At 37.6% G+C, this 25,772-nt stretch overlaps 2 protein-coding genes across 2 annotated transcripts; both read right to left on the bottom strand.

Moving 5' to 3' along the window:
- Positions 1 to 15,644: 15,644 nt before the first annotated feature.
- Positions 15,645 to 20,074, bottom strand: ak7b (adenylate kinase 7b; the record flags this gene model as incomplete). The annotated part of the gene is made up of 18 exons (XM_079459362.1): positions 15,645 to 15,781; positions 15,863 to 16,021; positions 16,370 to 16,584; positions 16,661 to 16,858; positions 17,159 to 17,212; positions 17,317 to 17,445; positions 17,534 to 17,627; positions 17,750 to 17,878; positions 17,961 to 18,110; positions 18,273 to 18,350; positions 18,429 to 18,519; positions 18,600 to 18,688; positions 18,765 to 18,848; positions 18,979 to 19,089; positions 19,191 to 19,285; positions 19,369 to 19,477; positions 19,723 to 19,899; positions 19,985 to 20,074. The coding sequence occupies 18 exons, from the start codon at positions 20,072 to 20,074 to the stop codon at positions 15,746 to 15,748; spliced, it is 2,088 nt and encodes a 695-aa protein (XP_079315488.1). The 3' UTR covers positions 15,645 to 15,745.
- Positions 20,075 to 20,299: 225 nt separating this feature from the next.
- Positions 20,300 to 24,975, bottom strand: galcb (galactosylceramidase b). Its single transcript, XM_079458159.1, has 17 exons — positions 24,711 to 24,975; positions 24,539 to 24,607; positions 24,394 to 24,457; positions 24,198 to 24,311; positions 23,924 to 24,063; positions 23,799 to 23,837; positions 23,127 to 23,257; positions 22,812 to 22,967; positions 22,601 to 22,725; positions 22,373 to 22,500; positions 22,199 to 22,288; positions 22,017 to 22,106; positions 21,601 to 21,745; positions 21,296 to 21,476; positions 20,999 to 21,162; positions 20,821 to 20,897; positions 20,300 to 20,745 (listed from the first exon to the last, which is right to left on the bottom strand). The coding sequence occupies exons 1-17, from the start codon at positions 24,849 to 24,851 to the stop codon at positions 20,557 to 20,559; spliced, it is 2,043 nt and encodes a 680-aa protein (XP_079314285.1). The 5' UTR covers positions 24,852 to 24,975; the 3' UTR covers positions 20,300 to 20,556.
- Positions 24,976 to 25,772: the final 797 nt, after the last annotated feature.

Here is a 25,772-nt window from a genome sequence, read left to right as displayed (position 1 = left end):
AAGAACGATTTATGACAGAAAGGACCATTTGTTTTATATTTACAGTCTTAGAAGTGAAAAGTCATTCAGCTGTGTTTTGTCTTCAGTGCAGTGAAGGAAAGCGAGTTATTTCGCCGGTAAAAGTCTGTCATTTAAATGTTATCAGATACTAAAAGCGAAAGAGATGTGTGGTGTGCTCATAATATTAGAAGAATAGCTGCTGAGTGTAGTGTTTGTGGGGTTATATCTGTAGTACACGGGTTCTGACTATGATGTGCACTCTGATTCTGTTTTTAGAGAGACGCAGCTGTAATTGGTGGGAATGCGGGTTCGGTGGGCCTAGACGTCCCCCCGGGATCAATTATAGAATGACTCAGTCAGCTCAGCGTATTCAAATGAACACCTGAAGAGCGGGACAGTGTGCTTTTTAAAAACTTCAGGTATTACGGGATAAACACCTTCCTAGTCAGGACCTCAACAGATGCAATTTGTATGCATTTACGCATACGTGTTGTCCTACCTCCTTTCTAACGTTTTTAATCGCACCGCTACGATAAAAGGGAAAATAATAATTACCTTCTACTTGGAGTACGTCTGACTTCCACATAAAGCAACGCAGTCTAAAAGCAGGCGGCACAAAAGAAGTCGTCTTGCTAACAGAAACCTGCGCGGTTTCTAATAAGAATGTTCTGAGGACTGGAGTGGTATTAATATCGTGTTTTAAATAAATTCTTTCCTGTGATTCAGTCACTCTTCGTCAAGGTTTCGGGCATTTGTACAGTGTGAAGAGCTAGCAGTGTTTAAGTGCTTCAGACCTTGCGAAAATAAAAAATGCCAGAATGTTTCTAATCACTGAATCATTCATGCTGTATAATTTGCTGTAAATAACCAAGGTGCACCCTTGATTTACAGCTTGCTCAGAGATCCTTGACACCACTTAGCGCCTGAAAAACACTCCATATATACATCAAGGCTAGTTTGTCGCTTTGAAAAGAATTTGAACCGCAACTTTTCATAACATCTCATCCAGCCGGTCACCTGGAATCACGCGCAAAGCTAAATTGGCACACAGTGGCTCCAAAGAAAAGAATAAATTTTTCATAAAAATACTCTCAAACGTTGAAGAAATAGTCACCTCATAGAGAACGCAAACAAGCCTCCTGCAGGTTTCGAGAAGTGAGGAAACGGTTTCGGTCCACGTTCTGTCACCGTGCTATCGCTTCCACCTGTGGTGACCTTGTCCAGACTTCTCTACTCATGATGGAGAGCGTCAGATAGATTACTGTGACCGCTCGGCTACCTTACAGATGGCTCGGTGCCGTCACAAGCATGTAATCTTCATAGCGTGCATCGAAATGACTCATTAAAATCAGCATATGACTGGAGGAGAGGACGCCCAACGTTACGTGGGCTAGTTTGCACGGACGTCATTTCATTCTACACTAGTTCCCTGTGATGTGTGAAAATGTGTTTCATATGAATAAATTTGGGCACTAGCAAGTCTTTATCCGCCAAAACTAAACATTTTTAATGCAAAATTCAGATATTAAATATATCCGATACCCCTAATAAAAATAAATAAATAAAAACAAAATCAGTGTTCTTTTTAATCTTCTTTTGATAATACTGATTCCTGTGGATTACTTTTAAATTTACAGGATTGTTTTCCTTTCATGCACATTTGGGATTTAATAATTAAAAACAAAATATATTTTAAAGTTTGCGATTGTGACTGTTCTTTGGTGGCTTGAAAAACTTTCTGCCAAGGAAAGAGTGAGCTGCCAACGAATGCTCTGTGTTTTAACAGCACTTTGTGAATTTCTAAGTTACAAACATTTACAGTTTTTCTTGCTAGAATTGCATAGTTTTATTAAATTAACACTGCATATAGGAATTTATAGTCTGTCTGATATTTGACCTGTGTTTTGACTTGCATAACCTCATAAAATTTTAAAAAAGCGCAATATAAATAAAGCTGACTTGACTTGATTGCTTAAAAGTTGGTTAAATTAACCCAGAGATTGTTTATATTTAACCCAACAATGGGTTAAAACAACCCAGCATAGGTTAATTTATAACCCAATAGTTTGGTTTGTCCATTTTTGACCCAATACTTGGAATAACCCAAAATATTTTTGAGTGTAAACACATTTCTTGAATTTATGGCTCCTTTTCTCTGAACTCACACAAATCTATACATTCTCACCCAATTCCCTCAACATCCACACAAAACAATTCAAACTTGCTAAAAAAGCAAACCTTTCCCCCAAATATGACACACAAACCCTCAGAAACACTACACTGCAACATAGTCATAGACACTGGTGAGATCAATTGAAAACAGTGTTACTAAAATCTCTTATTGGGATTAAAGAAAATCTCAGTGTAGCTCCGTGTCTGTAAAAGAGCGCAGAAGGAGCAAAATGCAACAATGAGCTTTAGAAAAAAAACACTACTGTAAAGTAATTTTAGATGAAAGTAGATGGAGACAAGACAAGTTAAAAAAACAATATAAACTGGATATTCAATACAATACAGAATACAATTGCATAAATATATAAATAAACATGGCATCCTATGCTATCCTTTTGTAAGTAGTCATCTCTAATTTATATCCTGCACTATATAATTTATATCCTGTATATCCTGCACTTGCTAATTGCACTTCTGGTTAGACCTAAACTACATTTCGTTACACTGTACTTGTATATGTGTAATGACAATAAAGTTGAATCTAATCTAATCTAATTTGATACAGGACAAAAATACAGGACAAATAATTTCTTTTTTTAAATGCTACAAATGAACTTGACAACCACAAATTTTCTAGTTTCTCATATAAAGTTTTTACACTGTAAAAAATGATTCTGCGTCGTAGTAGATTTCTTGAAGTGAATTGAGTAAACTTACTTTTTTAACCAAAATGTAAATTCAAATTAGAGTAAAAATCTTGGAATTCTAAATGCACAAATTATTGAGTAAATTCGACATAATTGTATCATGTTCAACCCACTTACACTTGTATAAAGGATCTTTGCTTCATTATTTTGTAGTGGGGCTGCATTCATTATTTTAGTTAAATTCACTAACTGAGCAGTGAATGTAGAGTTCCCAGCATTAGGAGAGGCAGTTTTGTGAAAAAGTGCTATTTTATGTGCTTTACAATAAAATGAAAGACTTGATAGTGTTTATTGTTCCGTTGTCTTTAAGATTTAAAAGAGACTCTTTTTGTATTTTTATTTTCGTGGTTACCATCGTTCAGAAGGGTGGTGCTTGTGCTTAGGTGCTTGTGCATCTTATATGTTGTAAACAATAATAAATGTTAAACTAAAGTTAAACAAGATCAAGAAGTTACTGTAACTCCAATGCTCAAATTTCTATTCCTTCTTGATTTTTTTAAGTTTATTATGTGACGTGCTTCAATAATTTAGGTAATTTTACATGAGGTATTCATGGTATAGTGTGGTATAAAGTACTTAGCCAAATTATGGTAACAATATTACACAAAATATTTTAAGTAAATATCCGTTTAAGTTTTTTACAGTGTACTGTAATTATTCTGTATGTTTACAGTAAATAGTATAAAGCCCTGTAGATAATTCTAGGACGCACAGTTACCTGCGCTCCTGCTGATATCATCCTGAGATTATGATTGGTGTGTCATCAGTTTTGCTACTGAATGTTTACTGATGGATATACGTGTGCCTTTTGAGATTACATCTTGACACTTCAGTTTATTATATGCGTTAGTGTTTTCTGAATGAGAACATGGTTAAACCTTTGCAAAATGAGGTTGTTTTGTGTGGGGTTTGTACAATTTGATTTATTGTTCTGAGAATGAGTTTATGGTTGTGAAAATATATCGAATTTTTTCATGAATTGTGTGTTAGCAATCGAGAAAAACTGTTTAAGAACAATTTTGATAATAAATTGAGTCACTAGTAGGGATGTCTCAATATACCAGTGCGGACAATAACTGTGATATTAATAACCATGATTATTGATATCAATTTGACGCAATATTGCACCAATATACATTTTTTGTCACATTGCTCACAATGTGTGTTTTGAGTTTGATGCATTGACCAAATAAAAGTCAAAATAAACTTAATTAAAGATAAAGACGTACCGCTTCATATATTTAGATATTGTGATCAATATCATGATAATATTGTTATCAGGAATGTGTTTAGCCACGATAACAGTGTAGGGAAAATGTGATATGGTGAGAGCCCTAGTCCTAATGTAGTGCACTAACTAGTAAACTAGGGAGATAGTTAGGAAGCTCCTTCTACAATCTACTTTTTTCACTGCTTGACGCCTGTTATTTGTCCTTTTAATACATTCTCTCTCCTCCACTTACCTCTCTGTCTCTCACTCTCTTCTAATGTGGAATTTCAATGCTCCTCCTTTGAATGATTGGATGTTATTGTCATAGTTGAGCAGAGGGAAATGCATTTTGAATTACAGGCAGTGTTTCACTTCTGTTTTTATATTCAAATGCAGTAGCACGCCTCTCAAGCTTCAGTTTTGGTCGTTCTCGCTTTCAGTTTTGTCAATTCACTCCTCGCACGGAACAGGATGCGTGTCAACTGCAAAAGTTTGCCTTTTGCGATCCCTCCTTAAATGTCATAAACACATTTAACATGACATGGATATTCGCATGCAACAGCAGCAGTCGCAACCTACACATTCTCGATTCTAATGTAACAGAGGTGCATCTTTCTAAAAGGAATGGATTGACGTCTCAGGTGGCATTAGGCTGAACAAACAGAAGAGTTTAGCGGGGAGTCAAGTCATCAGGTCAGATCTGCAAGGCGAATAATCTCTTCTCACAACAAAGCCTATCCGGATCTCATCGCCACTGTGATGATATTTAAATGTAAAGCTGAGGAGATCAATTAAATTAGCTGTAGCTTCAGCCCGCAGTTCTCTCGACTGCCCCTGAGGTCACAGCGGTGTACTTTTTAGCTCTCTCCTCCGGTAATCGCTTCAAATCAAGCCCCTCTTAAGCACCGCGGCCCACCTTAATTACACATATGAGGTTGAGATTTCACACCTCTGGTAAAGAGAAGATAAAGTCAAATTGATAATAAACGCCTGAAAGATACATTTTTTTAATCTGCTGGGAGAGCTGTGGCTGTCTGCCGCCCTCCACAGCACTGACACAGGAGATATATTCAGATGATGATTTTGCGCGTGTGTGTTTGTGAGGGTGTTCAAGGATGAGGTTCTCATCTTTAGTGCTATAACTTATTTTGACACAATGTCACATTTGTCTGGTACACTCGCAATATGTATGAGTGTACTTATTATAATTATCAGATTGCACAATTATTGTAATATGTGCTAATTAATGTTGTTAGGCGAAATCGATTAATTATTTATTTTAATAGTTTCTTACAAATGTAAAAGCATAACTTTGTTTGTAGTTTCAATCTAGGCCTTGCACACAATGGAGAAAATAAATAAATGAAATAGCCTAAGTAAGTTTTGGGAAGCACATCAGGATATAGATATTACTGTATGTCATATTATACATTAGTTATTTTGTATTATATGAACTTAATAGTTTTAGAAAAAAAATGTTTTAGTTGCTCATCACTGGATTTTTTGTGTCTAACAGGAAATTATATTTCGAAGGAAGATATTAAAAAGCAAATTTGAAATTATGACCTTTGCTTTTTTCAGCTTTATTCATTATATTTTTTAAACAGGGATTTAATGAACGGTAATTTGTCAGTTATTAAAAAGACAAGGGAACACTGATTAAAATGAAAAGCGGTGGTGCGTTTTGAACTTTAGGACTATTCACAAGAAAAATATGGGATTAAAGAGTTTATTAATGTAAATGCTAAAATAGTTAAATAGTCTCTTCCGAAGAGAGTCATGTTCCTCATTTTGTATATTAAATGAAAAAATGCTACTTTTATAAATCATTAAATTAATTTAATAAACTATTGCTCTAACATATTAGCAAACACATGGTCCTGTCCATAACCATCTTTCTGTTATATTTCTCAGATCACATACGATTTTTTATAAACGTTGTATTAATTTCGCCCACATTAAACATCTATCATCTCTCTTGATACGGAGGTTTTTGTGTCCATTTAGTATGCAATAGTGACATCTACAGACAGAGATGAAGCTAAACTCAACACGGGACAATAGAGAGCACACTTTCGATGCAGGTCACAGTGTGTGTGTGTGTCTGGATGTGTGTGAATTAAAGAGAGAGATAGAATATGTTGGTAATTATAGCTATTTATGTTAAGAGAAAAGACCTAGTCAGATGGCGAAGTGCATTCATTAACATTTACTTAGCGGTGAAGTCATTATCCACTTCCCTGCGAACAGAGAGGGAAAAAGAAAAGATAAAGAAAAATATTAATGTGCTGACATAATGACAAAGTCAAAATCTTGAGATGGCCTTAAATAGACTGTATGGTGTAAAAACGCAGTTTTGCTGTTAAAGTGAGAAACAAATGTGTTTGGCACTGTTTTCATACAGAGAGTGACAATAACTCTCATTGTCATCGTGGTAAACAAAGAGATGATGCAAACATGCAAGATTCTTTCAAAGATTCTTGTCGTCGCGAAGCATTAGCTGATTGTGCTGTCTGTTCATTTGCTGAAATTGTTATGTGAAAACTTAGGAATTACACTTGTGAATGTACGGCCTGTATATTATGCTGCATTAAGTGTCTTTTTCTTATCTGAAGAAAGAGAAATATTAAAGACGTTAAAAGCATCTTTTAAAATAGTCCAAAATTGTATTGCCTGAAATAAAAATAATGTACAACACAAGCATAGTTTTTACTGGCATCTCCAATGTTGAGTAATTTACATATATTAGCATATAAAGTAATTGGCACAGATGCCAAGAAAACACTGTAAAACAGATTAATTGTCATCCACCAGACACAGTGACATTGTTAAAAATGAGATGCTTTTAAGAAGCCAATTATCAGAGAGTTTCCAAAGTAACCCTTTTTCATCCCTAAATATCAACCCAAAGCAGCTTCCTATGACTATGCAATAAATCCTTAACCAACCCCAAGTTCTAGCGCACAACTTTTAGACCACAACGTATCTTAAAAGATAGAAAAAGCGAATAGGTTTCACCATATATTTCGAAGCATATGTGTAATATAGCTTGGACTTGCATGGCGGTGCAGTAATAATTGTAGTTTGAACATATTGTAGGGCTTTGTAGGTTAATATCAGTGCAGTTCTCTTGGGCAATCTAAAGGGTAATTTGTGGGTTTAAAAAAAGAAACCACAACATTTAAGGTAAACTAAAGATTAAGTGTCATAATGATTTATTACAATACATCAGAAGAGAACACATGGCCGTTAAAGTTGAAGAATATTCATGTGTTTAGATCGTGGTGATGTGTCACCTGCCCTGTGTTGAATAGTTTTTGAGGCATATGGGCACAGCCATTCTCTCTCTCTTTCACACACATACACACAAAGTCTGGCTGGTAATAGATTCTGCTATGCTTTGCTGGAGCTCTAGTTTTATCCCCTGTAATAATTGGATAGTGCCTCCATTTATAAGGCTGTCCAAGGGAATGCAGAATGAACAAATGAGCTAGTTTAGTTGCCAAGACCACTGCTCAGGGAGAAAGCTTAAATGACTCCCATTTTCACAGGAATTGTGCAATGGCTACCTTAAATAATATTGAGATTACACGAGGGACGGACAGACCTGCTGAGCGTCTATTGTGCAGATAAAGGGAATGAGGAAATTAAAAGGAAAAACACGCAAAAAAATGAATTTTATATTTGACCAGACAGAGGGAAACAATACAGTCTGTGTGTGAAAGTTCAAGGAAATGATTACTGTGGACACCATAAACATATTTGGAACATTATCATCTTTTAGAAACATATGCATGGTTGACATAATAATGTCCATGTTTTTTTCATTATTTTAGGAATATCGACTAATTATATGAAAAGAATAATATCGATATTAGCTTCTTTAAATGGACAATCATGCTAAATACTATACAATTTTGATTTTTAGTAAACTTGTGTTTTTTTACATGCAGTAAAATAACATTTTGCTATCATTGAAAGTTCTATATTTCTATTTTGTACTTAACAGTAAAAACAGATTACATTTTAAAATAATTTGCACAATAGGCTTCTTTATATATATGGTATATTTATAGAACACTTCGGAAAACGAAAACAATGCTTGTTCAATGCTGGTCCAGAAGATCAAACTGTTTCAGTCTTTTAGCACAAATGTTTCAACAAAATGTAACCGACGGAACATTAATAAGCAAATCAAAATGTAAAACAAATATCTTTAAGATTGAATTATGTGTGTAAGATTGACTAAGTAAAAAAAACGAAACCAGAAGAGCTTTTGGATCACTGTTCACATTTTGCGAAGTGGTCTATAATACATAGTGAGAGAAAGAGAGCGAGACAGTTAGCAAAATGGTTCTGAAATAAGTTTATAAACAGAGGACATGTAAATTTCCCAAAGTATTTCATGTCATCCACACATATGTTAATAAAGACCAGTGAGTATCAGAAGTGCAAGTTTGCAGTGTCTCATTGGCCCTGATAGATTGTTTACACAATGGACGTACCCATCAGAGACATCCAACCTCGGTCAGAGCCCCCGAAATGCATGACACCCCTCAGACTCTAACCCTGTCTCAATGTTATTTGTATTGGTTAATGACTTTATAATTCCCGGCCAGCAGGAACCTGCTTTTATCTCTATTAGTTTAGTAGCCTGGCAAACAAAGGGAGTCTGGGCTGGTGGCACCATGCCAGTAGCAGCCTCCACCATAAAGGTTCCTGTCCATCTGTGTCGACCGAAATACAGCTTCTTTCCTTCTTTTTTCCCTGCTGACTCTTCTAAGATACTTGTGCTCCGTGCCGATAGATATTCCCCTTGCCGGGGCTCGTATTGATCTCTGTGATGGCCAATGAAGTGTAAAAGAGAGTTCTGTTTTTCCCACAATGAGAAAATGACAAGTCGTTCCGTCGGCGTACGAGAAGAAGCACTTGATCGCAGATATCCTGGGGTGATGTTTGGAAAACATCCCTCGGAATGTGTCCAAAATTCATTCGTGTTGTCAAGCCGAAACGCGATATCTTTATTGTCTGAAATCAGCCCGTCGAGCCGTGCGCGTTTACCTCTCGGGCCCTCCGTGAATGAACGATTTGGGATATTGTCATCTCTTTGAGGGTCATTTCATATGCTCAGAATATCATAAATAGGCAAACATCGCTTCCATCAGGCGTTAATTTGACATTTGTAATGCATGTACAGCGTTCCATGAATGCATTCATAAGGCCCAAATAGAGTGTGTTTCACGCAATGTTTCATCTCAAACTTTTCTGAGACCTGATGTTCACCCTCTGTGTTTTGCTTTCTCTCTTGTTCTCTCTCTCTCTTTCTCTCTCTGTGTGTGTGTAACATGTCAGAATGTCTGCATTCTCCTCTCATCTGAGATGCTGGTCAGATCAGGGGGCCCTTCATTGTATATTTTACCTTGGAGTTGTTTTGATCTCGCTGAAGACAGGGAGCATCTTTTTTCCATTTCCCCCTCTCTTTTTTTTATTCCTTCGGCAGCCCGCGTGTCTTTTGCATGCATTGTCTTTGAACAATGCTCTGTTTGAACAGCGCGCTCGCAACTCAGGATACAGGCGTGCTCGACGGATCGACTTTTATCACCTGCTTTTCCTAGTGATTCTATTAACGCTTCTGTTTCATTAAAAAAGGGTGACGCGACCAACAGACAGGCGCGCGGCAGAAGAGGAAGACGAGAGTGACTTCAAACAAAGTCAGTCGTGAGATTGCCACAGCGCGCAGACAGCCCTTCATTCAGAGGGACTGACAAAGCAGGCCGGATGAGGCGTGCACGTGTGTGTGTGTGTGTTTGTGTATCTGTGATGTGCTAAATCATTAATTAGAAGGAAACCACTTCTGTTTCTCTAATGCACTGTTGCTAATCCGTGAGCATCGAGACATATGGTCCCGCTATCAGGCTGGTCCAACAGGCTGAGTGGGTCAACAGTTATGTTTACTTGTGGAGGTCACCATACATCAAAGAATACAGATAACCGGCTATAAACAACAAACATACATACATGAAGAGAAGAGAGAAATGAGAACGATAATTAAATGAAAATATGGTAAGATGTACATGTGATCACCTCTGCAACAGCGTAGAGTCACCCGGGAACACTTTCCTCCAACTGCGGAAAAAAATCAAACGGATAATATATGAAATTATTTTTTCCTTTAGCTGTAGTGTTTCTCTCAAATGAAGACAAACTTGTACGACTGATGTTGAATGTATCTATTTTGTGTGTTTTTATATGTAAACCTTCTTACCATTATATTCGTATTTTGACATTGCAAACTTTTTGAAAATATTTCAGAAATTGTAGTCATCATGAATTACCATAAATTCTAAATTATTATTATAAATCGTGTTATTTTATCTGTTAATCATAATTTGAGTAAATTAAAATACTACAAACATTCTTTTTGCTCAATTACGTATTTTGAGAATGAGAATGTTAATTAAAACAAGAAGTACAAATATACATGAAAAGGGAACCAAAAGATTTAATGTCATCTATATCAAATATATCTATACAAATACTGTATAAAAACAAGCAGAAATGCAACTTGTTATATAACCTGAATCTTTGACATACAAGTACCCAAAGTTGCAGAAACACACATTTCTGATGTCAAAGTTCGTGTATCTCACAAAAAAAAACATGCACGTACGTGTTGTTTGGATCCAGTCGCTCATACGCCCAGATCCTGCAGCGGCCAGCGGCGTTGAACTCTGGCACAGGAAGTGAAGTCAGCAGCCGTGTAGCTGCTGCTCCAGAAGGCGATGGCTGTGCTCGCTGCGGGGCTCTTCCACCCCGTAGCAAGGTTGGCACGGTGCAGAGGTGCTGGTGGCATGGTGCTGGTTCTGGCGCTCTCGGCTGCTGGGAGCGGTGCGTGCCCTCTGTCATTCATGGGGAGTAGCTCTGTCCAACTGTCACTTCCTGACAGGCCGATAATCAATCTCTTTATTAACTGCTCTGTTGCAGACGGCCCGCCCGGTAGGGAGGGCGGGCAACTTGCTTGGTACACCGCAGCATACCGGCCGCCACAGAGCTCCGCTGGGGTCGGAAGGTTGGCGCCGCCAAACAGCGCCGCTTCCAGGCGGGGCCCATTCTTACCAACGTTACGAATCGCATGGGTGGCTTCCGGGGCCTGGTCATCCCTGGTGATAGTTGATGAGATGGAGCCATATCTCATGTTGAGGCTGCTGCATGCCAACTATCCATCCTTTCTGATTTTCCTTTGAAAATTTTTTTTTTTAATTGGTCGATTTGGGTATCAGTTGTTTTTCCTACACCAGTATATTAGTCACGGTTCCTTGCAAGCTATTGACAAAACTGTATCGCATTAAAGATGTATAAACTGAAATTCTTTCTCTTCTTTTGTTCAGGAGGAGTTCCTACTCGACACGCAAAAGGTGCTACTAAGCAGGATTTCCGATCTGTGCGCATCAAACGCGATGGCTGCCAAAGACACGGCCCTGGGGCCCGCTGCTCCAGGCCCTTCAGACCTCAGCGAGACCACCCCTTCTCTCCCCGACTCTTCTCCTCACCCAAACAACCGACCAGAAGACATATAAGCATAATAATTCTATCGCAAATAATGATAACCATAAAACTCCAAATCCTTGTAATAAAGCCGAAGCCTCTCTCCCTAATGAAACAGTGGCCCTCCTGCTGTTTCCCGTCTAATGTTCCCGTTGAGGCTTCCTCCACTTTCCATAAAGCAATTTTGCAAGCCCACTCCCAACGTGATTCATCTAGAAATGAAGAGAACTGCTTGGAAGCCTCTCTTTTCTCTCCCTCCATCTCTCTTCACGTCCCTCGAGGGTGACTCTGACTAAATCTGTGTTGATACATAGGTGCGCTCCAAATCCTGTTTGCTCGGGTTCCATCTTCCCTAATATTCACACTCGTGTATGAGGCCCCTTCCCTGCCTGCGTCTGCTAATGTAGCGTATCGCCGTCCGGATGACAAGACGACATCACCGAGCGCCTCAGACTCTCTCTCACATGTATCGTTTACCGGCGGCGGAGAGAATCACAATGTGTGGGAAGGAGAACATATGTTAAATTTAAGAAGCTGAGATCTACCTCTGCGCAGGGGCTTAGTTTACACGTACCGTTCAACGGTAGCCAGCAACAAAGGAATGTGTCACGGAGGAGAAACACAGAGGAAGCTTTGTACCCCCCCTTTCGATTCTTATGGTTTACATTGTAAATGCACATGAAAAGGAAATACAGGCGGCTGTTATGAAACGTAGACGAAGAACCATCTGCTGCCCGACAAACTGTGACTTAAAATTTAAGGTAATTAAGAATGTGGTTGGTGAATTAAAAACAACCTTAGTTTGAAATAAATGTGAGCTTGAGATTGTGAATTTAAAGTTCCTTGCTTGGGTTTGCAATTTCTGTATGCTAGTTTTTCTATGAATTATATGTAATTTTGCAAACACATGCCATTCATTTATTAACAGTTAATGGTGTTAAGCTAATCATTTAAAAAAAAAGCAAACATTTCTCCAAAAACTAAAATAAGAAACTGTAAGAAATGGAAATTGTTCATCACCAGCACGCATTGCATATAAAAACCTGCAGTATTCCACACCCCAGATTTCTTGTTTTAGCAAATCCCAAATTACAAAAAAATGTCTTGATTGACAGACGAGGGCAGAAAACTATATTTAGCCAGGTACGATCTTTCCTCGTCTGCCGTGATTTGGGTCTCATGGAAGATCGGCCCCCCGGTGTCTGCCCCCATTCCTCTCCCGGCACGGGGCAGGGGCAGATTGACAGAACAGCATGGGGGCAGCCGCCGCTGTGCCAACAGCCCCCCACGCTCTACCTGATGTTTTTAACAAAGGCTTCCATCTTACCAACTCTGTCGAACATCGCCCAACCAGCTTCAATCCACCCCGGCTCTGAAAAAAACTGACTTTGAAACCTGATCGCGTGGATATTTGGAACAGATGCGCAGACGCCGGGAGTGATGCGGCCTGTATGGCTGTACTCAAAGATAACATGTCAAACAGTTTTTGTGCAGAGCCGGTTGTAACTGAGCACCTGGTGACAATTGACAGCAGGGCACGTTTTCTATGATGCGTGTTTTTATTTAGGGTAGACCGGGGCTAGTTGTCACACTTTTTATTTTATTGATTATTTGCGGTAGGAGGTTCATTTGAAAGTCAATTTCTGTATAGGCACATATAGTAAAGTCTCACTATATGGCGTAAACTGTCATAATAGAAGCCTATTAATACACAGTATAAATATTTACATGGGATGGAAAGTTTATAGTTCACAATAAAAAAGTATTACATTTGAAACTAAAAACAAAAAACACACAGCATTTAAATTGTGTGACAACCCACCCCAACATAAAATATATCAAATTGATCCTTTATCTTTAAATAGTACATGTATGTATCCTGCCTTGTATTGCAACAGTATATTTTATAATTGTTTACCCAAGTTGATAGTTTGAAGGATTGAATTGGCACAAATCGGTTAAATCAATTTATCATGTGACTTCTGACTTCTGTTAAGGAATTTAATTTGTCCAGTCATCCAGAGAACACCTTCTAAAGCTGAGATAGGCTTACATGTGTTGCAAAGGTCAAAGGTTAAATTTATCTAAGCAGTCCTTATCATTTATCTTTGACATTATGGTAAGCAATCATAGATGAGACTTCACGACATTAATAATGCACAATATTGTTCTTACTGACCCCTTCCTAGTCGTCTTCAATCACTAGAAAATCTCACTGACTTTCCAAAGGGACGATGCACACACACTTCTTGGAGGTGTTCCCCCGTTTTGATGAATCTCTGGTCTGGGTACCAGCATCCCTGCTGTACGTGTCATTGCCTCTCCTCCTTCCTCCTGTCAACACGATGCTGCGCGCAATCCGTCGCTGGGTACCCCTGCGCTCCTCACAGCGTCCTCTTCACACCTTCAGAGTGATATTTAATACTTATTGGTAATGTGTTTTATAGAGAAAATGTATTTGTCTACGTTTTGGCAGTTTTGAAGTCTCTGCCGCTTGCCTGCAATCTACAATATTATTTTTGTACAAAGTTAGTTATTACAATCCCAGACTCTGACCCCTAAATCAATAAAAATAAATGTTCAAACCCTGAAAGTGAGTGCCGCGGATGATAAATATTGGCAGACAATAAAAATTTGTCATTTTTGTCGATTGAATGGAACATAATGATATTCACAAGACCCCCACTGAGACAGAGACACAACTGTTCCTAAGCAACAAAACACTTTCCCCCCGCCCCTCTAAATGCATGTAAGATTTTACTTGACTGTTTGAAACCAGACAGAAATACTCATGCATCCAATGAACTTACCTTAGTAAACATGAACATCAGTCAAAGAGGATTCAGTGCCGACACTCACTTCCTTTAGATCGTGGTTTCAATACAAAGTCAATAGCCAAGAGTTTAAGGGTGCAACTATAGTTGACCAGGCACAGGGTACAAATACAGAAAAATACATTTGTTTGTATTAAAATAAAATGTTTGTACAATCTGTTTAAACAAACATAAAGTGCAGCTCATGTACTCGGAATTCAAGTCCACTTGAAGGAAATTCTTGACAAGGGTCCAATTCCTGCCATTACTTGTGTGGTAGTGCCATCTAGTGGCAGAGTATAGTAATCTGACAAATTCTTCAAATAATTGTAGTTTTTAATTTTTGACAGTAAAATCTTCTATGAAGTACTGAATTATAAGTAGATTTATAAATCAGGGCAAGTAATTAATTCCTAACACTCAAATATTTTCTTAACAAGAAAGGTGAGTAAACAGACTTTCAGAAAACAGCCGTATCAAAAGTGCTGATCAACAAATTCATGAACAGTTTCCACCTCAGGGCCATCCATATTACTGACAGCCAATACTTCTGCCTAACCTTCCGCACCTGTGCATTGTTGTACACAATAGCATTCAGAGCAGATGTACATCCATTATCATTGCGTTTGACTTGCTGCAGATTCAAGCCCAGTAGATTGTATATTGCCACCTTCTGCTGCGGTTTACCAAATAATTCCTCATGTCGTGGTGCTCTGTTATTGCCTGATGTAAATCGGCCTCTTGCACATTTGGTTTGCCTTTTTTAAAGTAGAATAGTTATGCATTGTATTGTAGGTAGTGTGAGAATTTGTCAAAGTCCTTGCACTATTCAGAATCGTATAAACAGCGAAAAGACTCCAGTACTCCCTGAAACTCAATTGATTTATTAACTTTATGAAATGATGTTCTCTTTGAACTTGAAAAGGCAACCTTGTCGATTGTAAACTTTATCATTTGAAAGCAGATGAAAATTTAGAATAATGATACTGTAACTACTTTCCTCATTACAAAGCAACGTAAAACCACGATCAAAACTATACTCAAAGTATTATCTTCTTTCATTATGTGTTTTTTTCCGATTATAGGCAAGAAAACACAGTGGGAGTTTTTTTCATGTGATATTTATTATATTTAATGTGCATACTGTAATACAACTGTTTTTTTATAATCATAGACTCGTTGACACCTTTCAATTAGATCCGTATTTGCCATTATGATTAAAAAATAAATTCTCGCAAGTGAAAAGAAAAAGCAATAGTTCCTACAGCTGAACTCATGAGAACAATCTTCATGTTTAATTATGCTTCAGGGTTATTTTTCAGAAGGTACTCGGCCTGTGAAAACAATGGTACGTGTAAACGGAAATTTGTATCAAAATAAATGAACAGATCTGTTTTTAACAAGGATCAACCTACCAGGAAGTCTATTGGGTCATCGGGGAGTGTTCTATAGCATTCAATGAGCCCTTGGGTGAGAGTGGGCACAACAGCCCTCATCAGGTAATCCCTCATAGGTGCTGTCTGAGACTCCAACAGTTCGTGTTCTTGTCTTTTAACCTCTTCAAGACGCTGATTCTAAAAACACAAACAAACATTATACAGACATAAACATATTTCAGACAAAATGACATTAACTATATGGTTTTCTTTTTGTGTGGCACAAATTCACCTTATTGGTATTCATGGCCACTGTACATCAATATTAAGTTGGTTCTGAATAATTCAGTGTTAACCTGCAATTTTATGTTTGCTGTTGTAATTTAGTAAAAATATTTCAGTTGGCTTTGCATATAAATGAACACCCATCTTTCCGCCATGTGTTATATAACTGTTCCGTCATATTTCCTGTGATTTTTTTTATTTAGACCCAAACACAATCCACTTTTATTTATAAGAGGATAAGTTTGATGGCCATGAGCATACCCACTCATCCCAGCACTGAGCTCTGCTCTGGGCTTCCTCTTTCTCCTGGAGTTCTGACATCTGTGCTTGCTGTTTCTTTAACAGCTCCTCAGCTTGCCGTCTCTCTGCCTCCTCCCCCTCCCCTGGGTTTGGGCTGTAGTTCTTCGGTTTGCCCACTTTTCTATAAATCTTCTCTGTGACCATCAAGTACTCATTGTCATCGTTGCTTGTTATCTCTAAAAGAAAATCAGAAAATTCACAAAATCAACAGATTTTACGGATTACTCTCTTCCAACGGTCTTCCAATGTTACCAAAGAGTTCAGGATGAATCTCAAGATCTTCAAAGTAGTTCAGTAATGTCCCGTCCTCCACATTTCTTTCTCTGAATCTGGCCAAGCGCTGAAGAAACTGATCAGGGCTGTAGGACGTTCCTTCTACGAGACTTTCTGGAAGGTTCAGAACTCGGTTTTTCAGGAAAACATCGGTGGCATTAAGAGAGAAAACGAACTCTGGAGAATACAGAGATCGTTGATTTAATATTGTCGTAATGTTTACAGCCACCTGCTTTTACACATAAATAGTTCTGCAGGGTTACATACTTATTTATAAGCAACAATATGCACTCAAACTTGAACTCAAAAAGCTATTTTTAGAGCTCAGCTAAATTTTTTTTAACAAAGCATAAGCTGCCGCCCTTCTGAAACCTCTTATAATCATTCGTGTTTCTCAAATATCTAACCAATTAAAAGTGATATTTCCTGAAAAACTTAGGTCTCAGAAGGACAGCAACGTATTAATAAATGACACACCTGGAATGATCTTTTCTTCACATTTAGATTCCAAGGCTTCATGGTCATCATCACCTGTTGAATATTTAAATAATAATGCAAAACCAACTCATCTAGACGCAAATCAGAATCATGAAATAATGATCAGATGATGTAATATAATGCATAAAACAAGTCACTTTTAAATAGCTCCTTGGCCTGCTCATATGTCTTTGGAAATCCATCCAAAACAAAGCCTTGATTCATGCAGGGTTTGGTCTTGAGTTTGTCTCTCATAATACGGAACACATACTGGCCATCCAGTCGTCCTGCACATAAAATAAGTAAACAAACTGCTATTTATTTTAAAATAATACAATTCAACGGATAATGCAATTTAAAAGTTATATCAACAACCTCCGTTCAGATTCATGTTTTCCTTTAAAGTGTCCAGAAATTCCTGAGCTTCACTCGGATCGTCTTCCAGGTCTTCCACCTGGACACTTGATTCCTGAGAAGATTTGATTCCGTTTATGTATCAAGTAAGAAAAATGCAATGTGACCTGCTAACCTGTGACCAGTTTCATTACAAAATTAAAGATCAGAATACGTTCTGTGCTGTACAATACAAACCAGGTTGTGTAATGTTTCAGTTATGGTCTCCTTAAGTTTAATATGATGAAGTTGGTAATGCTTGCAGATCATTTGTGCTACGGTGCTTTTCCCAACAGCAGGAGGTCCCAGTATGCAGATACGAGTGGGCTGTAGAAACACAGCATTTACGTGGGCGCTCATAATGAGAAGAGCTCAAACATAACTCTTTGTAACAGGTATTTTATCATACCAGCAGCTCCCTGTTCTGTCTGTATTCCTCTGTGATCTGTTCAATGTTTTCAATAATGCCGGCCTCAGACACCCACTGGATATGAAAATTCTCCTTTAGATAGGGTGCTTCAACTCGAAGGTTGACAAATAAAGAATCAATTTCGGTTTGCTAAGGCGAAGCAAAAAATAAATTGCAGTCAATACAAAACCAAAACTCTTAAAGAGAGAAAAGTGTTTATACAGTCAAAAAAGACATGCTTCGCAAATTAATGTACAGATTTAAAATAAGTTAAATCATTTTTATTGTACCGGAACAACATTGACATTTTACCGTAAGATCCTGTTGGAGAAAAATGTCCTCTTTTGAAACTTTCTGTGTTGTTCCTGGCCCGAGTGTGAAAGATACTTCCTTAAAACATGATGACTTTGAGTTATGAAAGCCACAAATTTTCCAAACAAAAATCTGCCGTAACAAAAAAAATCTCACCTTGATGATATTCTCCATTGTGTTTTTGGAGTCATCAACAGCAACGATGTAGTGTGACCCTGGCTTGTGATCAATGACATTTTGGATGATCCTAAATGAATGCAAGTCAATGGAGTGTAGATGTTCAGTAATGTAGTTTTGCATGTAAAGTGTGTCAGAAAATGTACTAACCCTGCCAGATCACTGATGTGAATAGTGGGAACAATATTTGAGCCATCTCCAAAGATGGGCACCTTCGGGACTTCACCCAACCATGACATCTACGGTAAGCAATAAAAAAGAAATAAAAATGTGATCTTTTTGAATTACAGTCCATTTCTCCAATATGAGTTATACCTTAAAAAAGAGGTGAAATATGTGTTCTCCCATTCCATATTGTAGCCCCGATGCAACCACAAATGTGGAGAACTGCGAGCTTTTCTGAAAATAATAATCATATGAATATGGCTCCACTCAAATATGTTAAAGATCTTATTGATGACTAAGAATACATTTAATTTCTTTTCAACTCAAACACTACTATATTCCCTCTGGATTCAGTCGTGCTTACGGTTTTGCCCAATTTGACCACAAGTTTTTCCAAACTGATGTGATCCTGGAAGTTGGGGTGTGGTTTTCTTCTCCGGTAATGGCCTTCTGTAAAAGGAATCTCTGGATCATCCTACAGAGACAATTTGCATGAACTTTCTTTTCATTTAAACGCTACCCTAAAATCAATTCAATATAAACATATAATTCAGCTTTAACAACGGTATCTCTCACTTTATCAGCTGGTGTAGTCATAGCCCATGTCATGATGGATGACACAAGGATGAACATCTTGGGTTCAGAAAATGTGCCTATTTCCCCGTGAAGAGCTATGATGGGAGGATTATACAACTAAGAATGTATGGCAGGAGAAACCACATTTATTCAATAATGTAAAAAGTGTCAATGATACCCAAGACGGCCCACTGTGCTTCCTCTATCTGATCAGGGTGCTGAGAAATATTATAAATGATGACATCACACTTCATCAGATGATGTAGAAGGTCTTCACGCACACCGCTCTAGAAAGATGAAAAGTGCATTTCTCTTTTACATTTAGCAGACCCCTTTATGAAACTTACCTTTACAAGCGAGAAAGCTTTTAGTTGTCAGCCAACAAAAAGCATAATTTGCTAAATTACATTTACAAGCAGGAACTGTGTCAAATATTTTTTCAACTTCTATATAACAAACTGTAACACATAAATAAAGCACATGGATATATAGCCAACTGCTGCAATGAACGGTTACATATTGTAATATTTACACTGTACGCTTCTTCAATATATCCACACTTCTCTTCTGTAGGGTTGGAAACACTCCCCACAATCTGGAAGGTGGTCTCCTTGATTTCTGAATGCCCATCGTGCAATGTGTCCTCCTCGTTCTCTGGGTCAGGATCAGTGTCCACGAGAGAAGCACCAACTAAACATGAGTTTAAAAACTAAACAGAGCAGGAATTTAAATTAAACAAGTCTTTGACATACCCTCAAATAAATGATGTAGACTTATTATCCGAAAGGGCTCACCTTTGCGATATATTTCGACGAGTATGTATCAATATTGTTAATGAAAACCCGTTTGGATTTTTGCAGCGTCTCCTCTGTCATGGCTGCCATCTTGTTGTTGACACGTTGCTTGGAAACGGTTGAGCACGTGCGGTCTTTAGAATTACGCCCTTATTCAAGTGCAAGTTTCTTAGTTTAACTCAAAACATTTCTATAGATTTACGTCATTGCATTTTCCGCGAATTGTTGTTAAATATGTTATAACTAATCCACACCGTTTAAAATCTAATTAAACAAGTTAGCCTATATACAATTATTACATATTATGAATTATATAGCACGCTAAATCAACAACGTCCCTAAATAACACTGCAGACACAGGCTTTATAATATACAACTTCTGGAATTTATTAAACAAAATCATGTGTTTGAATGAAAAAAAAACACTCAAAAATAAATTAATTGTAATAAATAATTTTACATTTTTACATTGAATCATATAACTGGTTTTAATTGTTACTTTCTATTAAATCACAGCAAAAAGTGCTACATAACTATTTAAACCACTATATCTGTTAATATCAGCAAAACAGTCAGAAACCTAAAAATGCTTGTTCAGTGTTCACAACAATGTCAAAACAATTTGCGTTTATAGCGAAATTATCAAACTGTGCGAGTTCAAAGGAACTAGTGCCAATGGCCGCCCATCCCTTTCTTGACTCCGAGGGCACTGCATTTTTCCAGAGAGGATAGCCATTGCATTCTGCAGTTGCATAGTCTCCCTAAAAACAGACAATAAATGACAGGGGGTCCTATAATAGATATATTTACACCTTTTTATATACAACTAAACATACCTTGACTGTGAGGGTCAATGTGTACCATACATGTGCTCTAGTTCCAGAGAATCCTTCAGCAAGAATGACGGTTCCTCCTGTAATATCAAACGTTTCGGTTATTTGATCTGTCACAGTCAATACTGTAAGCTTACAGTAGTAAAGTGAATGGAAGGCTTTTCTTAATAAGAAGGATTACTAAGGTCGCTGGTGATTTTGTAGGTGCCATCTGCGTACACCCAAAAGAATATTCCCTTTGCACTGCGGACCACACCTCCACCTTTATCCACTCTGAGTGCAACAAAGACCCCACCTGTGCGAACAGTCTCCATATACACATCACACGAAACCATCAAATCCTCCCTGAAAGAGATTGCGATGATCATAACTACTTTATAATACAATAGTTTAAATATTTTGATTCCGATCACATGCAGCTGCACTAATAATTTATATGAAATTGAGGAAATTGTTTATATGAAATTTGTGTACATACCAGTTATAATCGCCAATAACGCTTATTGTCTGATCAGCATCTGCGACCCATGTCACAGGGCGCTGAGTGACCACCTGTCTCAGAGTAAAAACATGCTGGCCAGGGTCTGTCAGGTTAGTGAAGTACTCAAAAACACCTGTCTGATCGGCAAAGTTTGGAGCTTCTGAGAAATATGGATGTTCTGCGGTAGAAAGGGATCACAAGAGTATAGAGCATTCTTCACTTATACTGAATTTCATACCATCAATTAAATATAATAAGAAAAAAAGCAGCTACGAAAAACCAAGGAGGCTGATGCGACTTACGAACATCAAAATCATCTTTATATGTTTTAGGAAAGGGAGCAGATGGTGGAGGATCTGGGTAACTCCCTTTCTGACCGTTTGTGATGGTGGTAAAAGTATAGATTTCATCAACATCGAGCTCTATGCTGAAAGACCCCTCAATAACCTGAAACATTCACAATTCACAGATATACGATGTTCGAACTTAAATATCAAGTGTAGCACACTAGATATATTTTCAGCTTTCACAAAATGTATTTTCTTCAAACAGAAGCTTCAGAAATGGCTTGTAAAAACAAGGCTTCAAGTCTTTCATTTTAAGTTTAGGAGGATTCAGCATCATCATCTTCTTCATTAGTGTACCGAAAACTGTCTTTAAAACCTTATGACCACATAAACAGAATAAGAAAACTCTTTTTTGAATATAGGGTACTTACTTTAACAGGCTTAAGATTTTGGAACAGGACCGTCTTGTTTCCTTTGAAATCAAACTTTGAATGCCACACCTGCAGCTCCTTAATGGAAGCCTGTTAAAACAGAATATTCCACAATGTTCTCCTCTCTGTACTATTTTTACCTTATATAATAAACATTTAATAAACACAGCTGCAGAACTCACGAAAGATCCTTTCAGATAAAACGTCACATTCTGTGCCGAGACATTATAGGGACGTAGTGGAGGTCTTATGCACACAGAGTGATCATGAGTCTGTAAAAAATAATGTGTAATAAATACAGCAAAAAAGATTTATGTTACGGTGGCTATTCTGAATATCTATATCCAAAGTCTAACCATGGTTTCAGTGATTAAGGATAGATTTCCTTTCTCATCAGTCAGTGCAACATAACTCCCACCGTGCATCAGCAGTCCAACAGTCTGCAGGTACTTCCAGCCAGATTCAGTAAACTGGGTAGTGTGAGCTTTTTGGATTAAGACCAAGATACTTTATTAGCTTGTATCATACAATCTATATCATTCTACATGTTGCCATAATGTAAATGTATACATAAAACGCATTACCAGTTATCCAGATGGGGGACTCAACCACATAATTTCCACTCCATGGCTCACTTGCAGTCATTAGTCCATCTCTTGCAAAGGGAAGGTTTTCGTAATAACTGGCAACAAGGTTCCAGGATATGGTCCTGAAATGTGAATAGACATTTTGTACTGACAGATACAATCAGATAAAAAAATGACAAATATCAAAATGTATATGAGAATATCATACGCTGTCATTCTGCCACTGACGTAATTCTGGTTTAGAATTCGAGCCCAACAGCCTCCGCCAACATCATTATTAAAAGTACTGTAGTCTTCAGAGGACCACAGTTTCTTTCCTGTCTTCATGGCTTCAGGTAAACTGGTTGTACCGGGGTAATGAACCCTGTCAATCCGACATCAGGAAATGACATCAACATATTTTACTGTACATTCCCACACTCCTTTTTTTAATTGCTGGTGTATTTTCCTTTTCTACTCACTCATTTTACAAAACGTATAGTGTTTGGAATAAGGAATACTTTTAAAGAGGCATTAATCATACCCCAAGACTTCAACAGCATCTCTTAGCTCACTATCAGCAACAACAGAGGAGCTGATTGGCTCCCAGAGATTATCACTGGCAATTATTTTAACTCTCTTCAGGCCACTTTTATCCAGTGCATATCGCAAAATCTAGTAAACAAGGCAGAAGAACATATAAAGGTAAAATAAATTATTCACATTTACTGAAAAGTTAACTATTTAGGCAAAAAATGTTTTTTAACTGTATATACGCCTATTATGCAGTTAAAGTGATGGTTCACCCCAAAATGAAAAGTCTTTCATCATTGACTCACCCTCTTGTCATTTCAAACCTGTATAACTTTTTTCTTCTGCAGAACACGGAAGATATTTTGAAGAAAGTGGGTAACCGAACAGCACAGGCCACCATTCATTTCTATTGTATGGAAACAAAACCAATGCAAGTAAATGGGGCCAAGTTAACAACATTCTTCAAAATATCTTCTTTTGTATTCTGCGGAAGAAAGAAAGTCATTCAGGATTGAAATGACAATAGTACATGATGACAAAACACTTATTTTTGGGAGAACTCTCACTTTAAATTGTCTGTTACCTTTGGAAAAGTTAACCTATATTGTCCCTGTAAGAACGTGGTTGAAACAACAGTTTAAGTTAATGACACAATTGTTAAAAAGGTTTTGTGAGTACTTACCTTTATGTATTTTGTGTTAAAGCTCCGTTCATTCCATATCTATACAAACAAAAAATGTGTTCAGACCCAACTACAAAATATTTTTGAGAAACTCCAATTCTGGTAAACAGGTGGGAGCTATTTACCCCGACATAATCAATGTCCAAGTCATGGTACTGCTTGGCCCCAATAATCCATGACACCACATAAGAGGCAGTGATATCAGGGAAATCATAGGGCCAATTTTCACCATTTCCCACCCATCCGGGAAAAGCCCAGGGCAAACCTGTCAATGACAAAAATGGAATTAGAGGTCATATGTGGAACATGAAACATTATTTACAATTTGTGTGTTCAGGAGAAATGCATCTTCTCCCCATTGGTTCTTTTAGTTTAGAATGGATTTGTGATTATTTTTACCTATGAGGGTGATGTTGGGGTTCCTCTTCTTGGCTTCTCTCATTAGCCACCATTCGTAACCTCTAAAGTAATTCTCATCATCTTCATAATGCATATGGGAGGGTTCAGTTCCATCTGTCAATCAAAGCGGTCCTTATATGGCCTGTATTGACATTGCCAACATACTGTACTGCACTTATAAATCTGTTCTCTTTACCTGTGGTCTGAGCATCGCCTCCTATTTCAACTTTTAGTATTTGTAATGACGCACCAAATTTAGGCTGAAAATAAACAATGACTTGTATTTAGATCATAAGATTAAATATAGACAAACTGTAACAAATGGTTTCAGTCATACACACCTTGAAAAGGTAATCCAGTACCTGACTGCGATACGGTTCCGCATAATTGACAAGTAAACGCGATGTTGCCTGTGAAAGCGTTTATATGAAACAAGTTACGTTCTGCACACGTTAGCATTTTGCACTTTAGAAACTCAGAAAAGGGAAAACACACTAACAGTAAAACACTCACCCCACCGCCACTTAAACCACCAATGCCATCAAACGATCGTCCCAGTCCGAAATCATCATCTAAATAGTATTTGTCGCACGAACTAACAAGCGCACAAAGAAAAACACTAAAAAGATGTAAACACCCAATTTCTGTGTTCATTCTAACTCGTGCGCCCCTGCTACATTATCACCTGACTTTCACTTCCGAGGTGGGCGGCGCTTAGCGTTTACGCACATCTAGTCACGCCCCCTCCGTGCAGTCCTTTCCGATAGATTTCAGTGCCATCAAAACTGTTGGATACAATATTATCAAACTTACCTGTCTGGAGGTGCAAAGCATTTCTTTTTGCAGAACTGATCAGCTTGAGGCGAATTTCGTTTTTATCACTTTCCATTCTTCTTCGATTAATATAGCATAAACTGTCATGACATCGTCTTACAGGAAGTGACCTCGGTTTTGGAAGGAATGACTTGAAGGACATGATGTACATTTGTAAGTGTAAATTAGAGTTTTTGTAAGCTGTTTTCAATAGTTTTCAGAAACGTCGCAACATGACAAAAATCAACAGTTAATTCATAAATGAACAGTTATAAATGATCAAATGATAACGGTTCATTTTAATTAATTGAATAATATCTTCATACATTTTGGATTTTATAAAAACATACATTTAAAATTAAAGTTACAAAGACGACTCATAAAAGTTTGTTGTTGTACCAGTGGTTGTTGTGTGTTTAAAATGAATCCAGAATGTATTTGTTGTTGTTTGTTTGTGAACAAACTTCAGGTCAGGATTTTAGTTGATATAACACGAAAACTTCTTTTGAACCGATACTTTCTCATCGATGTCTATCAGCAAATAAACAGAAAACGTGTTCACAAGGCAGGTCAGATGAGGCCTTGCAGCTGAATATTAGACTTCTATCGTAGGCAGATTTGATGAAAAAATACACACATCCTGTTCAATCTAATAGTGGTTTAGAGGTTCACCTTGCTCATCTTATGAATGTCCTTCTCTGAACATGACGGGTGTCTGTCGTAATATGTTTTTCTGCATTACCATTGATAAAAGTACCGTTA

The sequence above is a fragment of the Barbatula barbatula genome, assembly GCF_947034865.1.
Source record: "Barbatula barbatula genome assembly, chromosome: 6".
In the NCBI taxonomy this organism is placed as follows: Eukaryota; Metazoa; Chordata; class Actinopteri; order Cypriniformes; family Nemacheilidae; genus Barbatula; species Barbatula barbatula.
This window is presented reverse-complemented; position numbering and strand designations above follow the sequence as displayed.